Genomic DNA, 20145 nt, shown 5'->3' with positions numbered 1-20145 from the left:
ATGTTTTGATTCTCTTATCTCTTTTGCTTTTTATTATTTTATTCTGCGTTTTGCTTTGACCTCTACAGCACTTTGGTTGAAGCTCGGACATTTTGAATGTGCTCCATAAATAAACTATACATTGAGTTTTTGCTGGAATTTCTTCTTCACTCTGCTCACCTTGGGCTAGTGTTTCTAATAGGAGTACATCCTGTACCCCCATTTATTCACACAGGCAGATACAAAGATACAGGCTACCATTCATTTTCAATGGAAGACGGCAACATGAAGATACAAAAGCAACATCCAACGTTTGTGCAAAAGATACAAAGATACAAAACTACAAATTCAAGCTGAGCTTGGTTCAACTTCCAGATACAAAGATACAAAACCTGTACAAAAAGTGTAGCTCCGATGACGGACGCACGCTTGATTACATTACATTACATTACATTACATTACAGTCATTTAGCAGACGCTTTTATCCAAAGCGACTTACAATAAGTGCATTCAACATAGGTAGGGAACAAAACTACTAATCACCAGAAGTCTTAAGTGCATTTCCTGCAAAGTCTTAAGTGCATTTCCTTGATGACGTCAACAACCGTGTTGAGCAACACAGATAAGCGAGAGAGCGACAAATGCTGTGTATTGTTGTATATATAACATAGAAACATACACATCTAAGCCATACGTTAGAATTACTAGGATTACAAGTCTACTTTGGCCTATACAGACAGTAGAGTTGATTCAGAGATGGCTGTTGGCCCTATAGCCTGGGTGGGGGGTACAATTAGCATTCCCAATTGGGGAGACAGAAGGTCTCTAGGCCTTTGTCTTCACCCTTCCCTTCCTGGCTCATACAGTTGCAAATCGAATCAGAGAGTCAAAGTGTGATCTATTGTTTGTCTAGGTGGGGTCTCACCTTTCGAGGCTGATACCCATACAAGATCCGCCTACCAGATCTAAATGTGGCCACTGCTATAGATCTACCAGATCTAAATGTGGCCACTGCTATAGATCTACCAGATCTAAATATGGCCACTGCTATATAGATGGAATGAAATGTAACTGTGTGTGTGTGCTTGGAGTACAAGGTAGTGGTGGGAAAAAAGGTTCATTTCAGTGAACGAACGATTTTGTTCACGTTCACGGCAATGATTCGTTCAAATGATTCGTTCACGTTCTCGTTCAGTAGCGCTATTTTCTAGTGTTCAAAATTGACTCGAGTAAAAGTACAAAAGTATTGGCATAAAAATATACTTAAAGAACCAAAAGTAAAAGTGCTAACATATTTGAAAATAGCCGATCTACAAGCTCACAACGCGTCGCATCGCAACGCGTTGTGAGCTTGTAGATCTGCTATTTTCAAATAGCCTAGGTATAAAATAGGGCTAAAGTGGTTAATGTATGTTTTATAATGTGTGCAAAACACCATCACCATTTCACGTTGCGCGTGAACGTAACTGTTTCAGAAAGTGAACGAGCTCGTTCGCGTTCATGGCAAATGAACTAGTTCTTTTGAACGAATCGATCATGAACAACACATCACTAAACTGTGTGTGTGTGCTACTCCAAGGCCGTGAGGCTGGCTGAGGGACCTCAGGGTCCATAGGAACTCTGTTTGTACTCTGTTGGTATGAAATAAATCGGATGCAAGTAACCTCACTGACTGGAGTGACGCCTCAATCCATTCTTCAACCACTCATACACACCTCTGGAACATTTTACCAACTGCAATATGGCGTTGTTGGCAACAGTAGGATATTTACCAAAACATAGTAAAGTCTGTGGTTCAGATACCACAGTATCTTTGTATCTGCCCGTGTGAAAAAAGTAACAGTTTTGGGCATGTACCGAATGAGGTTTTCCACTCGACCCGACAGCGACAACAATGCTTCTGCTTGCTATTGTTTTTCTCTTTGCCGTTTTCCAAGCAAAATGTTGTAGTCGGGGGTAGAGAGGGTACTTGATTCAGAAGTGAGAGAGAGAGAGGGGGGGGGAGGGGTACTTACTGAGCCAAAACAGTTTTGAGTCAGAAGCCGAGTGCATTAGAGAAGTTTCCACCAGGGATGTGAGAGTGAGAGACACTGTCACACACTCAGAGAGAGAGAGTGTCCTCTCTTCATTCTCTCTCAAACTGTGTGAATATACTCCTGTCATGGCAGATCGTTAACACAGGCCTGTCTAAGTGAGTGGAGCCCCGTGCAATTGTCTCCGAGTGGTTTTTATTCATGGTCTTGTGTTGCCCTACTTCCAACTCAACACAGCCTCATTAAAACAGATCTGGTGTTAAGCCCTTCAATCCGGGAACGCATCTGCGTCATTTTTAGATTTTTTTGTGGCTATAACCATAATTTTTTATACTTTGGAACGCATCTGTGTCATTTTATTATTTTAGCTGTAAACATATTTTTTTTATACTTTAGCTATTAAAAAATATCAGATCTACAAGCTCATAGCGCGGCACCGAGTGCCGCGCTATGAGCTTGTAGATCTGCTATTTTTGAAATATATATTTATAACATTTTATAACTTTTTAACTCAAATCTTTGCTTCTGGGGGGGTCCGTGGAACAACATATTTTGATGGGTATCGGCGGCCAAAAACATAATTTTGGGGGGTCCTTGACAAGAAAAAGTTTGAGCACCACTGATATAGCAACAATAGTTTTTCAGAAAAAGGAAGACATTTGTTGAGACATTTGACAGTTACAAAATGTTCGCTTTAAAACATATATATTCAAAGACAAAGAGCGCAAATGAGCTTGTAGATCTGCAATTTTTTTAATAGCCAAAGAAATCTAAAAATGACTGAGATGCATTCCCGGTTTGAATGGGTTAAAGCTGGAAATAGAACGAGAGAGAGAGAGAGAGAAACTGCAGGGGAGTTAACAATAATCGCGTGTTTAGCCATGTAAATCTGGTTGCCTTTCGGGAGTTCTGGCAAAGTGCAGATTGTGTGAGAGTGCATGAGTGAGTGTGTGTGTGTGTGTGTGTGAGAGAGAGTGCGTATGCATGTGTGTGCGCATGTGTGCCTGGATGCTGTATTATGCATATTTGTTCCAGATACATGTGAAAATACTCTCTGATGTGTGGATCTTTACCACTTAAGCTCTATTTTATACTCCCAACTATTTGAAAATAGCCCCGCAAACTAATCGGCTCACTACAGTGACTCCCAAACTGTTGGCCGAGGCCCCCTGGTGGTGCTGATTGGCCGAAAGACTCAAAGGGAATTTTCGGCCTAGCCTTTCTCTTAGACAGATACATAGGAACTTAAAGTATACTATGTTAGTTACAATTGATCATTAACGTGTTCTGAACATCGATTTCAAGTGGGCCCTGATCCAGAAAAAGTTGGGGACCAATTGCCCACAACAAATTGCTGCAGTTTCTCTCAATGTTCTCAGGACTGAAACATTGTGTCCTAATGTATGATTTGTGAAACAGTGTGAAAGAAGCCCCCCCCCCCCCCCCCCCACACACACACACACACACACACACACAAACAACACACTAGCACCGTTTCCTAAACAATTAACACAGTATGTTAAAATGATGATGTTTTAGTAATATTGTTCCTGCTGTTCTACATAAAAAGCCTCAGTGATTGAGGCTTTTATGAAATATCCCAGACCATTATGGTTTTATGGAAGATGGACCCCCTGTCGAAGACCCCTGCTCTAATCTTCAAATAATAACCGAAAATAGCCAATCTACATCAAGATAGATCGGCTATTTTCGCTGCGCAACATGCTTCCATAGAAGACATGCTGACTTCTATGGATCCAAATGACTGAAATCTATCGTGGGCACTGAGAACTTTAATCCATTGTTTTACGTTTGAAAATGAGTGATTAATGTGTTTGTGTCTTTCCTCTCTCTCTCTCTCTCTTCCAGCTGGGAGGGTGTGGCATACTGGGGGTGGGGGTGTGGCTCTCGGTGACCCAGGGGAACTTCGCCACGCTGTCGTCGTCCCTGCCCTCCCTCTCCGCGGCCAACCTGCTCATCGCCGTGGGAACCATCGTCATGGTGATCGGCTGCCTGGGCTGCGTCGGCGCCGTCAAGGAGAGTCGGCCCATACTTCTCACCGTGAGTACAGTGGCTCATATAGGGCAGGGGTCATAGGTCATGGGTGCTTCTGGCTGTGAGTGTGTTGCCCAACACGGAAATAGCAAGACATGCCATCTCCAGGTTTACTTCCCGTATCTGTGTGACGTACTGTAGGTGGACGCCTTTATAGGAGCGCGGAAGCAGGTTGGAGTCTGTTGAATGCTCTAGTGAACGTGAACACAGTTTCTGAACCATTCTTTAGCCCCACGGTCTCTGAACTAAATATTGGACCCGATCGTCACAAGCCACACAATCTTTACAAGTTTTTCATACTAAAATGGCTTTTTTTTTTAAAGACACAAATCAGGAGAAAATCTACTTTAGTATCGACCTTTCTCTGTCCCAGCAACACACTCTCGCGGGATCTAACACTGCAGGAAACAGGACGTTCGCGAGATTTGCCGCCAGATGCCGCCGGCGCCCACTTAGGAGACCATTTGTAGGATTTGTGTACCATGTAGCGCTCTAGTGGCTCCAGTTGGGATGGTGTATCTTCATAAATGAACCATCTTTGGTGTAGCTCAGGGTGTCATCATTTTCAGCCCTTCTCCCCAATTTAGTCGTTATGCCAATTAATTCCTCCCCACACACATTTCTGTGTTGTAACTGCTGTTGTATCCTACTGACTCACCTGCCAGTGAGGAGCCCCCACCGGGAGGATGTAGAGCCTCTTCTTCATCTTCCTACTCCCGACCAACACTCTCCGCTGACAGGCTCCGCCCCTCAGCCCATAGGAGTATACGTACAGTGACAATTATCACCCTCTCCGCCCAGCTTCCCTCCCTCGAACACGGGCCAATTGTTTGTCGTATAGACGCTCAACAAAGCCGGATGCACCGCCATGGATTGGAACCCACAACCTCTTGCGTTGATGGGCAGGCATAGCCTGGTTCCAGACCATAGACCCCGCCCACACTGCTCCTCTTGGTCTGGTGTCATAGGGTGCGTTCGAAAATACAGCACTGAGCGCACTGGCCAATACAAACTAATAGGCGAGTGTGCTCCGGTGCGTAATTTTCGAACGCGCCCATAATGTGAGCCTATGGCTTTTCACGGTCGAAGAAAAACCTGTCAAATCAGAGTCGGAGGTGGGAGTGGTCTAACGACAAGCCAATCAGCGAATATCTTGCTAAAACAAGCTGTGCGATGACGTCAGATGTAGGCGGATCCGTGGATCTCTTGTGATTGGTTTAGGGAAATTTGAATCCCCTCCCCCTGGTAATCGCGGACACTGCAGCCGATGTCGGACTGAAGCTCCACGCAGCTTCAGGCTGATAATCAGGCTAGGGCAGGCACTTTACCACCACTGTGCCACCCGATCACTGCATTCACATTTTAAGCAAAATAATCTGTTCTTGTATGCATATCGTCTCCACGTTTGAAAGTTTTTGCGGATTTGTCCCCTTCATTAGACCAGTGGTTCTCAACCTTTTCAGGCCAAATTAATCATATTTTAACCGGGGACCCCCCCAAAATAATCATATTTGAACTGGGGACCCCCCATCCCGACAAGCACTTGGAATTGAGGCATTACATTTTGACTCGGTTCCACAGATAAATATTGTGAATATTAGCAGATCTACAAGCTCACAATGCCTCACGTTGCAAGACGTTGTGAGCTTGTAGATCAGCTATTTTCACAATTTATATATTTATATATATTTCTTATATTATTTGACCATTTTGACAATGTTTGGCCAGTATTTTTTAAGGTCTTAAAAGTCCTTAAATTTTCACTTTACTGTCATCTGGGGACCCCCCAAAAAATCATGTGGGGACCCCCCTGCGGGTCCCGACCCACAGGTTGAGAACCACTGCATTAGACTACTGTATAACTGTGTATTGGATGAGCGTTTACCTGCCTGCGTTGGGTTGTGAAAAAGAGAGAGAGAGAGAGAGATTCTCTGGCTGTTATCTGCAAACGGCCTCCCTCACAATATGACCCCACATAAACCTACACTACAGACTAATAGAAATAAATACAAGGATATGATATTACAATTGACTTTTAATTAGACTGTACTTCATCGCTCACAATAAAAACGAATGAATAGGAAAACGTACAAATAAGTGGTTGAAAAGTCAATATCAAGTGCAAACATTGTGTGTGTGTGTGTGTGTGTGTGTGTGTGTGTGTGTGTGTGTGTGTGTGTGTGTGTGTGCGTGTGCGTGTGCGTGCGTACGTGCGTTGCTAGCAGTTAGAAGAATATGGATGTTTTGGGGTTAGAAAAGGGGAAACTCTTGCACCAAGTGGACTGAGATTTAGAAGTGGTAATTTGTCTTCTTTGGAACGGTTTCATCCATTTCCAGCAGCAAACCGAGCAGAGTGGGTTTTTAGCAGTGAGAGCGCTGCGGCGCGTCAGGCAGGGGGAGCAGGGCTGTTTGCACATGCTTTGCACATGGAATCACAAGATTAATGGGAGGAATTAGCAGTCGGGAGCGCAGCGCGGGTAAAGGTAAAGAAAATACTGATGGTAGTCTCTCCCATGACCATCGGGAGTGTTGGCAGGTATGGATGAGCTGATTCACTGCTGCTGTGTTTGTGTGCGTGTGCGTGTGTGTGTGTGTGTGTGTGTGTGTGTGTGTGTGTGTGTGTGTGTGTACGTTCCACATAGACTGTTCTGCATATAGCAGTTGTGAAAGAAGTACCCAGATATTTTACTTAAGTAAAAGTATCAATACTGCAATATAGAAAATAGTAATTTTCAAAATATACTTGAGTAAAAGTACAAAAGTATTGTCATCAAAATGTACTTACCGACAGCAACGATATGTTGAAGCAGCAGTAAAAACATTTAAAACAAGGCCAGGCGATGCTGTCAGAAGCAGACTTGAGCCCCGTGAGGCGCTAGCTGAGCGAGGGCCCGTGCCGAGCGGTGTGATGTCTGCTTCTGCCTGCCGACTCGGCGCCGTCCGAGATGCATACCGATAGCCTGGGAATCGTAAATCATGTCGTCTTCGTCAACATGCCACGGGACAGGACAACCTGTCGCGTCAAACATCTTGACACACGATCATATGTTTGTATCACTATAGTATGACCTCTGTACGTCGTCCTCAGTCTTTTCTTTCTAGTCTTTTTTTTTCCAGAAACGACACATCAGGAGTAGCTATAGCAGGAAAGGTAACACACTGCAAGGGCTGATGGTGAGGTGCTGCCCACTGGGAACTAGCTTGCTAACCCGTACACTCTGGCTGCATATCAATCAAGGTGTATTTATTTATAGCACAATTCAGACAACAAGTGCAGTTCAATGTGTTCACAGGAAAAGGAAAAGTTTTAAAAGAAAGCAAAGAAGGCAAAAAAACACAGAATAACAGAGATGAATACATATACATAAACATGCATTTAAGAAATGTAAAAGAAAACAAGTAAAGCAGGAAGAGAAATGCAGCAATCTAAGTAAAAGCAACGCTGTGTGTCTTAAGTGTGTCTTAAGTGTGTCTTCTTTAAAACATGTCCACAGATTCAGAGACCCTCAGATCCCCCCGCCAGGCTGTTCCAAAGCCTGGGACCATAATGGTCTCCATACTTTTTAGTTCTAGTCTCTGGAACAGTTCAGAGACCATGCAATGCCAGAGGATCTAAGGGCACACACTTAGGAAGCAGATTTATTAAATTGACGTTTTGGACTGCTGACTTGTCAATGAATAAGACTGCATAATATAGAGCCAGAGTGTGTGACACTTTCCCCTCTTTTTACCTCTGGAGTAGCCTTCAGAACAGAAGAACTGAGCGCCAACCAGCCACGGTCCCACTCTGTGTCATGTTCAGGTTGACTTTCAGGTTGACGTCTCAAAGCCCTGTTGGGGCTTTTAGAGCTGTGTTCTAATACAGTACTTACACATTAAAGCTGTGTTCTAATACAGTACTTACACATTAAAGCTGTGTTCTAATACAGTACTTACACATTAAAGCGGACCAAACGCTATGTGGGTTTTGCTCGAAGTGCGTCCACGCTGGAAATTCCCCCAAAAAACAGCTCGAGTCCACACCGACTGGCAAAAGACTTACTACTTTGTGTCCTGTGTGTAGATCACTCGTTGTTCAATGTGGGTTCCAGGGACCCCCAGGGGTCCTTGAGGGGGTTCCAGGAGCTCCCCAGCTAAATGATTGATGGTTAGGAACCAAACGGACCCTCTTACAATTCTGTAACTCTGAGAGTGTACCAATGGAATGGTCCATTTGTTTTCCATTTGTACACCCTTGGAGTGAAATTAACACTGAGGATTTTACAGTGTAGATTGGGCTCCCAGATATAAACAATCATATCAAATGGGGGTCCGTGGCCTAATACATATCAAACTGGGGGTCCTTGAAATAAAAAGAAATAATCACTGCTGTAAATCAACAGCTGGCATGCTACATCAGTTTACACAGCTGAACAACAAGTCATTAATATCCAGTTGCAAAGCCAGTCGTTAATCATCATTGGTATTTAGAACAAGCTTCTCTAGGATCGAACGACTTTGCTCTAAAATGTCAAGATGTGGGCCTGATTCAATTGGCATCATGCTAATGACAATACGCTGGTTTTAAGCTGGGACAAGTGCTTTTGGTTACTCTTTAACAAACAGTCAATGTTGCTCAATATTGTACTGCTGATTTTACTATTTGAAGATCCGGATCCACCGATCCAGATCCGGGTTTTCTTCTTAATACGAGTGAAAAGAGTGACTCTGAGAACTGTTTCACTGTTTACGATGTAAGTCAATGAGGAGCATATTTTGAATGATCAATTTCTAATTAATGGAGCAATTATTTTAGATTGCTTGTCCACCTTTGGAGTTACATCATGGCAAGGTAACTACACAACCCAAACCTCTACCAAAGTGGTCTTGCCCTTGAACCCATTAAGACCGGGAACGCATCTGTGTAATTTTTTAGATTTCTTTGGCTATATCCAAGTGCCTCGCTATGAGCTTGTAGATCTGCACTTTTTTTTTTTACATGAAAATGTGTGCAAATCTTTGAATATACAGTATGTTTTTTAAAGTGAAGGTTTTTTTAACTCCTGCTTCTGGGGGATTCTACAAATGTCTTCTAAATCAGTTTAAAAAAAAATATATATTATTATTATGTTGCTATAATATCAGTGGTTCTCAAACTTTTTTCATGTCAAGGACCACCCAAAATGTTGTTCCAGGGACCCCCAGAAGCAAAGATTTGAGTAAAACATTTTCGCTTTAAAAAACTATATATATTCAAAGATTGCACACATTTAAAAAAAATAGCCAAAGTATAAAATAATGGTCAAAGTGGTTACACAGATGCGTTACCGGTTTTAAAGGGTTAAAGTAAAGTAAAATATCTGGGTACTTGTTCCACCACTGCAGGCCGAACATGAAGGTGACTGACTGGTTGGACGGTCCTCCAGCTCCATGTGAAGGAAACACTCACTCTCTCTCTCTGTGGAGTTTATAGACGGGTGAAACGTCTCAGCTGCAGGAAGAGAGATTAAATTGTCTTCTTAGGGAACGCTCGTCCAGAGCTGATCAACACCCTCTCCCTCCAGTGACCACACCCGTTTAATCATCAGTCAGTATGATGATTAAACTCACATTTATACTGCAGCATCTCACACACATAAACTTGGTGGAAAAGAACAGAACTTCAAGCCGCTTAATGAATAATGAACAGTCAAACCAGCGTGTGTGCGTGTGTGCGTGTGCGTGTGCGTGTGCGTGTGCGTGTGCGTGTGCGTCTGCATGTGCGTGTGCGTGTGCGTGTGTGTGTGTGCGTGCGTGTGCGTGTGCGTGTGGCACTGTGTTGTTGGGTGGTGTTGTCTTCGCCAGGCCGACCAGGAGGCAAAGACTATGTTTTTGCCCCTGTGTGTGTGTGTCTCAGTGGTGGAAAAAGTACTCAAATGTTTTACTGAAGTAAGAGTACAAAAGTATTGTTATCGAGACGCATCATGAGCTTGCAGATCGTCTCTTTTCAAATAGCCAAAGTGTAAATAGGGCTGAAGTGGTTAATGTATGTTTTGTAATAATAATCAAAATCTAACTAGTAACTAAAATTTTCAAATAATTGTATTGGAGTAAATGTAGAATATTTGGATCCGAGATGTAATGGAGTAGAAGTAAAAGTATTGGAAATACTCAAGTAAAGGACAAATACCTCGAAATTGTACTTAAGTACAGCACTTAAGTAAATGTACTTAGTTACTTTACACCACTGGTGTGTCTGTTTGTGAACGGCTGTCAACTGTTTGTAGAATTATGCAAAAAAAAATTGCGATTAGTTCAAATGATTAATCAAGTAATAATTGCGTAATTGCGTGGGCAAGCGACACTGCTTGTGTGATGGAGTGTAAATGATGCATCCATCCAGTACTTGGTACTTGGTATGGTCTTTTTTCCACTCTACACCAAATCTCTTGGCCTACAATAGCAGCTCAAACACGTTCCTCTGAGCCCCGGCATCTGAACAACATCAGCGTCAGAACAGGGATGATGCTGGGGTTCAAGTTGTTAACATGATTGACAGATCATTCGGGCTTGAAGGTGATTGTAAATCTTTTGTTCCCTCCCGGTTTCTGAGGTAATTAGTGTGTTTATTGTATTCAATACAAGGGACTGATTGAATGTTCAACACTTTCACTGAGCTGTTTGTCAAACTAAAGTAGTGCCTAGGTAATAGGCAAAAATAAATAAATAACATATTCATTTATTTTCTTTTGTGGTGTAATTGTTATTATCCAACATGAAAGGTGGCGGCTGGCAGCCAAACCTTTCATATTTTGTTATTGACTTTGAACTTGAAGCTGTCACATTTTGTTTTGTGTGTGTGACTGCAAAGTCACATGAAAAACATTTATAATATTCCTTGAAATTACATAATCGTTTAAAAGGACAATGAATTCCTCTGGTTCAGTCTAATCGTGGTGCAAACTGTACTGTAACAGGACCAATAGTCAAAGACTCATTGAAATTTGATGGGAAATAATAATACACCTTTGTTGAAAGGAATAAGTCCCTTGAGATGAATCATCTTGTTTTCGAGGGGGTCCTTATCACACATGTACAAAGAGTACAGAACAATACAACAAATACATCCATGCGTACACAAACAAAGACGATACATAACAAAAGCTCTCCTGGTAACTAGCTGCTCCCAACCCCCCCACACCACCTGATTTACATTACATTACATTACAGTCATTTAGCAGACGCTTTTATCCAAAGCGACTTACAATAAGTGCATTTAACATAGGTAATAGGCAAGGAAACTACTAATCACCAGAAGTCTTAAGTGCATTCTCTTCTAAAACAAGCAACTAAGAGTATACCTAGCACTAAGGTAAAAGTGCAATATATCAGCTACCTACTTTCTTAAACAGATGAGACAAATAGAAAAATCTAATGCTTTTGCCATAGATCGCATCTGCATCTTGTGACACACCCACTTTGGTTCCCAGTTCAGGGTAGAGTTCTCAAATTCTACCCGACCCGACGTTTACATTTTTGTCTCCGCCAGGCCGAAAGGCATGGCGAGAGAGTATGTTTTTCCCCCTGTCCGTCCGTGTGTCCGTCCGTCCGTGTGTCCGTCCGTCCATCCGTCTGTGACCAGCTAATCTCTGGCACTGTTAGCTTGATCGCAGCGAAACTGTGCACACACACTCCCTGGATGCCATTTCAGAACCTCTGCCCCATTTTTTTCTCATGGGCCTTTTATAGCGCCACCAGGAGGCCGATTTGTGCAAAACATATTTTTTGACAGTACTCCTACAGATTTTGTCCAAAAATCACGCAAATCGGTACACAGTATCTCTATAGTCATTAAACAAAATGAGTCCTTCAGATTTTTTATATTCCATCCTGATTGGCTAAAAATGTCTTCCAAAGTTTGCAGCAGTGCTCCGTTTTGAACAAAATGCCTCAAATCATGAACACAGCATGCAATTTCCGTTCGGGCCGGCCCAGTTAGGGCTCAGTTAGGGCGGGCCTTAATTTAAAAAAAAAAAGAATGGAACCGGTTCAACCTCGGCTGAAAAGGGTCCTGAAAGAGAACTACAAGCCAAAATTGCACACCCTCCAGCCCCTACATACTGTAGCGCTGTCGATATAGATATGTTATAGATATATATAGATATGCAACTAACTGGCTGCTCCGCCCCGTTTCTCCCATTTAATAAATAGAAGTGAACAGGAAAGCCGAGGCTTTCTGCTGCGTCTGACGCAGATTTGTGGCAGAGGCTTCACTCTGTGAGGATCGGGTGAATCGATGCCTATTCACACCTGACACTGTGTCCTATTAGTTCACATCGCCTCTGGCCCTGTGTGACTGCCTAACCCATTCAATCCGGGAAAGCATCTGTGTCACTTTTCGAAATTTTTTATCCCACGATTTTTGTAACCCATTTTTTTCACCCAGTGCCAATTGCCTAAGCTATAATCCTGGGCGCTACTCTCCCTCTGCCAGCCTGGGGAGAGCCCCGAACTGAGATAATGCTTCAGATTTGAACCACTTGAACCATTATTTTATACTTTGGCTATTAAAAAATTGCAGATATACAAGCTCTTAGCGTGTCACTTCGTGCCGCACTAAGAGCTTGTAGATCTCTTTTTGTTTTGTTTTTGTCGTGAAATTATATTTTGAATATTATATATTTTTAAGCGAACATTTTTAACAAATCCTTGCTTCTGGGGGGTCCCTGGAACAAAATATTTTGAGATGGAATCAGCGGCCAAATACGGCCAAATATGTCCTTGACATGAAAAAGTTTGAGCACCACTGATATTATAGCAATACGTTTTTTTTCTCTAGAAAACTGTTAGGATTTAGAAGACATTTGTAGAATCGGCGTCAGGTCTTAATGGGTTAAGCCAGCCATCCCACAAAAAGCCAATAAAATACATTCTCTTCTGTTCTAAAGAACCAGTTGTAAAGAACATAAATGCAACCATAGGTAATGGTACTGAATCAACCCTCAGGGTACCGTGACTGAGCCAACACGTTTTCTACTTTCTCTCAAAGTGAGAGACGTTTAAGGACCTAGTATTCCTGCCGTGATTTTTTTATCGCCAGAACTTCAATTCCAAATCAGTCCGAAAAGCAATTAACGTTATATACTGTATGTTTCCAACTATTGAAGTGAACAGGAAAGCCAAGGCTTTCTGCTGCGTCTGACGCAGATTTGTGGCAGAGGCTTCACTCTGTGAGGATCGGGTGAATCGATGCCTATTCACACCTGACACTGTGTCCTATTAGTTCACATCGCCTCTGGCCCTGTGTGACTGCCTAACCCATTCAATCCGGGAAAGCATCTGTGTCACTTTTCGAAATTTTTTATCCCACGATTTTTGTAACCCATTTTTTTCACCCAGTGCCAATTGCCTAAGCTATAATCCTGGGCGCTACTCTCCCTCTGCCAGCCTGGGGAGAGCCCCGAACTGAGATAATGCTTCAGATTTGAACCACTTGAACCATTATTTTATACTTTGGCTATTAAAAAATTGCAGATATACAAGCTCTTAGCGTGTCACTTCGTGCCGCACTAAGAGCTTGTAGATCTCTTTTTGTTTTGTTTTTGTCGTGAAATTATATTTTGAATATTATATATTTTTAAGCGAACATTTTTAACAAATCCTTGCTTCTGGGGGGTCCCTGGAACAAAATATTTTGAGATGGAATCAGCGGCCAAATACGGCCAAATATGTCCTTGACATGAAAAAGTTTGAGCACCACTGATATTATAGCAATACGTTTTTTTTCTCTAGAAAACTGTTAGGATTTAGAAGACATTTGTAGAATCGGCGTCAGGTCTTAATGGGTTAAGCCAGCCATCCCACAAAAAGCCAATAAAATACATTCTCTTCTGTTCTAAAGAACCAGTTGTAAAGAACATAAATGCAACCATAGGTAATGGTACTGAATCAACCCTCAGGGTACCGTGACTGAGCCAACACGTTTTCTACTTTCTCTCAAAGTGAGAGACGTTTAAGGACCTAGTATTCCTGCCGTGATTTTTTTATCGCCAGAACTTCAATTCCAAATCAGTCCGAAAAGCAATTAACGTTATATACTGTATGTTTCCAACTAATAAAATTGGACAGACAATACCAATAGGGGTCAAAGAGCAGAGAGAGAGAGCGGGGGTGTAGCACACCGAAGAGCCAATCAGGATATACGGTCCAGAAAGGTGAGGTCAGGGTTGGTTGGAAACAAAGAAGCAAATTGCTTTACACACAACCAGGCCTTTCTCACATCATCAGCAACACAGCGGGGACGAGTGACATTTGAGAGAGAGAGAGAGAGAGAGAGAGAGAGAGAGAGAGAGAGAGAGAGAGAGAGAGAGAGAGAGAGAGAGAGAGAGAGAGAGAGAGAGAGAGAGAGAGAGAGAGAGAGAGAGAGAGAGAGAGAGAGAGAGAGAGAGAGAGAGAGAGAGAGAGAGAGAGAGAGAGAGAGCGACCCTCTAAATGAGAATGTACTGTAGTTACATCAGCTGTCTGTCAGTGGAAGAAGTAGAAGTACTCAGAATAGTCTTGTTTGGTAAAAGTAGCAATAGTACAGTGTAGAAGAAATACCATGGAGTAAAAGGCCTACATAACAATCCTGTATAATTCCCCAGCGAAAAGAATCAACTCTATGTGCAACTGACATGGTGGAGTAATACAACGTTTGAACTTTCTGGAATAGAATTTTTATTCTCACCTAAATATTTTCTATAAATAGATGCCTGCATAACACTGCTATTATCATATATGAGCTGGAAAACACAATGTGGCCACAGTATGAAGCCTTACCCACTGTATGAGCCTTAGGTCTATGAGCTTGTAGATCTGCAATTCTTTTGAAAGATCGTGGAATTCTTTTGCAAATCTTTGAATATAATATATATATGTTTTAAAGCGTTTTTAACCTCATTTTAACATTTTAACCTCCGATCTGTGCTTCTGGGGGTCCCTGGAACAACCACAAAACATTTGATTCTGTTAGAATTGATTATATGATATACTATATTTAATAAATACACGTTGTTTTGCGGTTATCACAATTAGTTTTTCACAGAATCAAATGTTTTATGGTCATGATTCACCAGGAACCTGGATGGGTTGATTCTAGGCTTAAAATAATTGACATAAATATTTTTGGAAATCTCTATGGGAAAAATGAATGGCCTTTTTTTTTTGTGGAACCACAAAATGGCCACCACTGCCATGCCCTATGGGGGTTTTCTGTTGGTTTCTTGACGGAAAAACATGGTTTGGACTTTATATATCACTGGATTGGATCATGTTTACTCTTCCCCAAAGTAAGAACATATTTTTTTGTGGGAATATTTCATATTGATAGATATGGTATAGCTATAGATATAGGTAGAATTCAACTTTGAACTTATGTTGCAGCAGCTTTGTGAATGTTTGTTTGTTTGTGTATGTCGGACTTTGCCGTTGATTGTAGCGTCAGTTTTGATGCTATCTTGGAATGGTTTGCATCATTTTAATCACGAGATACCTGTACCTTTAAAATGGTATATAGCTTGCCTAGGTAGGTGACACACACACTTCTTTACACTTGTTTGTTTGTCTGAAAAACGACAGAGGTCCCGTGGGAGGAACCGCGGATTGTTAAAGGGATATTTCACTTTCAAAACAAATTTGGGTCGTTTTATCGTCTACTCAGGCTTTTGTCACACGGTCTCTTCACATATTAGAAGGACAGTATCAGTCACCAGAACCAAAGACGGGCGTTTCCGATGAATCTAACATGGTTAAAATGGAGTTTGAAGTTACAATGGGTTTGTATAGGAAGGGGGCGTGTCTGATAAAATAAATATCAAACATCTAAATACTGAATCAAGCAACTTAAAAACTGTCCGGGGGGCTCCCAAAAGCCTGAGTAGAAGATAAATTGACCCAATTTAAAAAATAAAAGAAGTGAAATATCCCTTTAACAGGTCACTTCACTGTCATCTGGGGACCCCCCCCCCCCCCAAAAAAAAGAAAATCATGTGGGTACCCCCCTGGGGGTCCGGGCCCACAGGTTGAGAACCACTGCTATAAAATAGATCGATTTGGTGTTGACAGGAACAAGTACAGTTGCAACTCAAGTCCGTTTCTTCTAAGAATAGAGGGGTTAAAGTGGTTCAAACAGCCCATCTTGTTGTTTTGTCCTCTAGCTGTCCTGCATTCGTGTCCTATCTGTCCTCCGTCCTCCTCACAGTCACAGCAGAAAGTGACACTGCCACTGTATCCTGGCTCTTCTCAAGGGAAACCCCCCTGAAGGACTTCTGCTAACGGATATTTATGGCCTGTTATGTTTGGAGGCCCTGCTGAACCGATCTCCCTTTTTAGCGGTTAGATGGATGTGTGTGTGTGTTCTAGCTGTTCGGGACGAGCAGAGCTGTAATTACAGTCCTGCTTAATCCATTAAGACTGGGAACGTGTCCATTTTTAGATTTATTTTGGCTATTCAAAAATAGCAGATATACAAGCTCATAGCGCGGCACCGAGTGCCGCGTTATGAGCTTGTATATCTGCTATTTCTTTTTTAATCGTGGATGTTTTGTGCAAATCTTTGAATATATGTTTTAAAGCGAACATTTTAAACTCCGATCTGTGCTTTTGGGGGTCCCTGGAACAAATTATTTTAAGATGGGGGTCCGCGGCCAAATACATATCATTTTGGGGGTCCTTGACATGGAAAAGTTGGAGCACCACTGATAAAACAACATACTGTTATACATTTTTAGATTATGTATTTGGCCATGGACCCCCATCTCAAAATGTTTTGTTCCAGGGACCCCCAGAAGCAAAGATTTGAGATAAAGATGTTCGCTTGAAAAAACATATATTTTTTTATATAAGATTTGCAAAAATAGCAGATGTACAAGCTCTCAGCTGAGCTTGTAGATCTGCTATTTTTTATAACAGCCAAAGAAATCTTAAAGTGACACAGATGCGTTCCCGGTCTTAATGGGTTAACAGATACATTCCATGCTGCTTATTTACCTGAGTGTAACGTCTAGCCCGTCTGGAGGCTCTGTGTCTGTGAGACGCTCTGTGAACAGAGCAGCCATCAGGACATCAGAGCCTGACGGATCAATACCACTGCCCTGACATTATATGAACACTGACATTTCATCTCTGTCGGGTGGAAACCTCATTATGTCCAACACTGTTACCTTTCAGGATTCAAATTCCAAAATAGCAATTGGAACTGGAACACTACCTTAAAAAAAAGGAAATATTTAAAAAAAAAAGACAATTTCTGCATCAAAAGTAATCAGCAAACTACGCTATAAAAACTGGTCAAACATTGGCCAAATTGTCAAATAATATAGGAAAGAGGCAGACATTGTGAAAATGGCAGATCTTCAAGCTCTCAACGCCTCGCAACACAAGGCGTTGTGAGCTTGTAGATCTGCCATTTTCACAATATTTATCTGTGGAACAGAGTCAAACCACATGTAATGACTCAACTCCTACAATGCCAAGTGCTTGACAGGGTGGGGGGTCCCCAGTTCAAACATGATTATTTAGGGGGTCCCCTGTTATGATTATTTTGGGGGTCGCGGCCTGAAAAGGTTGAGACCACTGTCTTATATAGGACCACAATGGTAACAAGTTCCCAGGACTTTTTTGTGTTATGCTTTTATAGCCTTAACTCTTTCAGTGCCAAGAGTATTTTCATAAAGTACTCCCAAACTGCCAGGAATTTGCGTTTTTAAAATTTTAAAAATTTTGTAATTTTTCATTCAAATAAATGATCTGATTGGGGTTTTAAACCCATAATACAGTTCTACCAGTAGAGAGCAACAAATCGACACATTGATGATCTCGCTGGCTCACTCGCCCCCTCCCAAACAGGCTCACGTCATATCCGGTCAGAACCGGATGTTGACATTTTTGATAATCGTTGATCGGGCTAAATTACGATGCGATACACGACTACGATGACTGATCGTCACCCAGACCAAAGAGAGTAGACGTGGACCTCTCCGTTCGCTTTTTATACCGTGTGAAAAACCGTGACTTTCCCTATTCTGGCCGAAAATCACCGGAGAAAAACAACGTGACCCGGAAATGAATTTTTTTTTTTTACATCCGGCTCCGGGTGAGTCTGATGTAGTCAGGAAGCGAAAGTGATCATGAAAAATATACAGAATAGCGCGACCACAGTCAAAAGTAAAAACTCGGGATTTCTCGTGCTGGCACTGAGGGTACTCGGGAAAAACTTGGGATATGTCGGGGCGTGGCACTGAGAGAGTTAATGTCTTACACTGCACCACGTGTTGTTTACATTTCTGACTAATAAAGTATTCAATCAATCTCTTCACCAAAAAATAGGCGACAAGTTCACAACTTGTAGATCTGCTTTTTTTTTTGTGTGTGCTAATGTTCCCCCCAGAATATGGATGCTGGGGTGGTTCAAATGGTTAACCACTTGAAACGCACAACCTGTGGGTCAGGGTCCACTAGTGAGCCGCAAGGGTATTGCATGTGGGCCTCCCCAAAGCGAAATGATAATATAACATTAACATGAACAATGTATGTGAAACCTTGAACTTAAACTAGGCCTATACTACGTTAGCAGAACACAAACATATAGAGTCACAATACCAACTTTGATGAGGCAGTGTTGTGTCATTGTGTTTCATTTCCTGAAAAGTTCACATTTTGGACAGTTATTTTCAGCTTGACAGCAGAGATATACAGTACTATATATACAGTATATGTGATGCAACGCGTTGTGAGAAGCCCTTAAAACCCCTTAAGGACGCCTGGGGTCCCCCCAACACTGTCGTACAGTATGTGTCAATGATGATGATGATGATTTTTATTTTCTTTATTTTTTTGTACCTGAACTTCACCAGGAAGTCCCAATGTGCTCAAAAACATAGTTTTGCAAAAAGCCTGTATCTGTAGCTCCACACTGCTGTGCCACGATGAAGCAGAAATTATACAGAGAATGTGAATATAAATCGAGCTTGATAACTTCAACCCACACAATGTTGTTTGACAGAAGTTTTAGAAATGTGAGCTTTTAGCGTAACAAATTGAATTTGAATGTGACCTAGTTCAGCCGCACTTACATTTCAATCCATGCAGTGACTTCCTGTTGCCATTGACCTGTAATTCAATCTGTGTGCAGGGGCCCTCGTGTCTGTGTGCACTGGTATTTGGGTATAACCAAATTACTCTCTTATCATATACTTACATTTTGTATTTAAGTACAAGTATCAATACTGCAATGTAGAAACACTCTGTTACAAGTAAAAGTCAGGTAATCAAAATGTACTTGAGTAAAAGTACGAAAGTATTGGCATCAAAATATACTTAAAGTACCAAAAGTAAAAGTACTCATTATGCAGAATGTCCTGTTTCACAAGTTATCATTATGTCTAAAATTTGAAAATAGCTGATCTACAAGCTCACAACGCATTGCAGAGCAACGCATTGTGAGCTTATAGATCGGCTATTTTCAAATAGTGGTTAGTGTATGTTTTGTAATAATAATCAACTTATTAACACAAGATTGTTACTGTGTGTGTGCTCTTATTATTTATTTTGTCCTGCATAATGCAAGGCTTTTGTTGAGGCAGTATATAAAGTTGTATCCTATTGTTAGAAACTGACACTGTAGGTAACAGTATGCAATTTAACCCATTTAGACCTGAGGCCGATTCTAAAAACGCCTTCTAAATCCTGACCTAAGCTTTCTGAAAAACTTCAAATATTTATTAAAAAATTACCCCCAAAAATTGTTGCTATATACTGTACATAGCAGCAGGAACCCCAAAAGGGGTTCCCGTCCTATAGTTACAAATAGGGGTTCCCGCCCAAAATGGGATAATACAGTAAAGACAATAAACAGAACCTCCAAAATACATCCGTACTTCCTAACGCAGTTGGCAGTTTGTTTACGACTACTAAAGTGACGTTCCTCCCATTTCATAGTTTTGTATCCCAGTCCAAATTGCATTATTGTGAAGTGATGGTTGTTTGTGTGCCTGGAATACAGCTTTGTTTACGTTTGTCCACGGTTAGCTGATCACAACACAACTGAGAGATAAATCGTTTTGACGAGAAAATTCCCACTAAA

At 41.7% G+C, this 20145-nt stretch overlaps 1 protein-coding gene across 1 annotated transcript in view; it reads left to right on the top strand.

Annotated features, from left to right (window-relative positions):
• tspan4a (tetraspanin 4a) overlaps positions 1-20145 on the top strand; it is a gene marked incomplete at its 5' end in the record, with an annotated part of 303305 nt that overhangs the window by 178763 nt on the left and 104397 nt on the right. The window contains one exon of the mRNA XM_080434691.1: positions 3882-4073. Within this exon, the coding sequence (XP_080290817.1) occupies positions 3882-4073 (192 nt within the window). The remainder of the gene's footprint in view (positions 1-3881; positions 4074-20145) is intronic.

Source organism: Gymnoscopelus braueri, assembly GCF_963280865.1.
Source record: "Gymnoscopelus braueri genome assembly, chromosome: 1".
Lineage (NCBI taxonomy): Eukaryota > Metazoa > Chordata > Actinopteri > Myctophiformes > Myctophidae > Gymnoscopelus > Gymnoscopelus braueri.
Note: the sequence above shows the minus strand (reverse complement) of the source record. Positions and strands in the feature narration are given on the sequence as shown.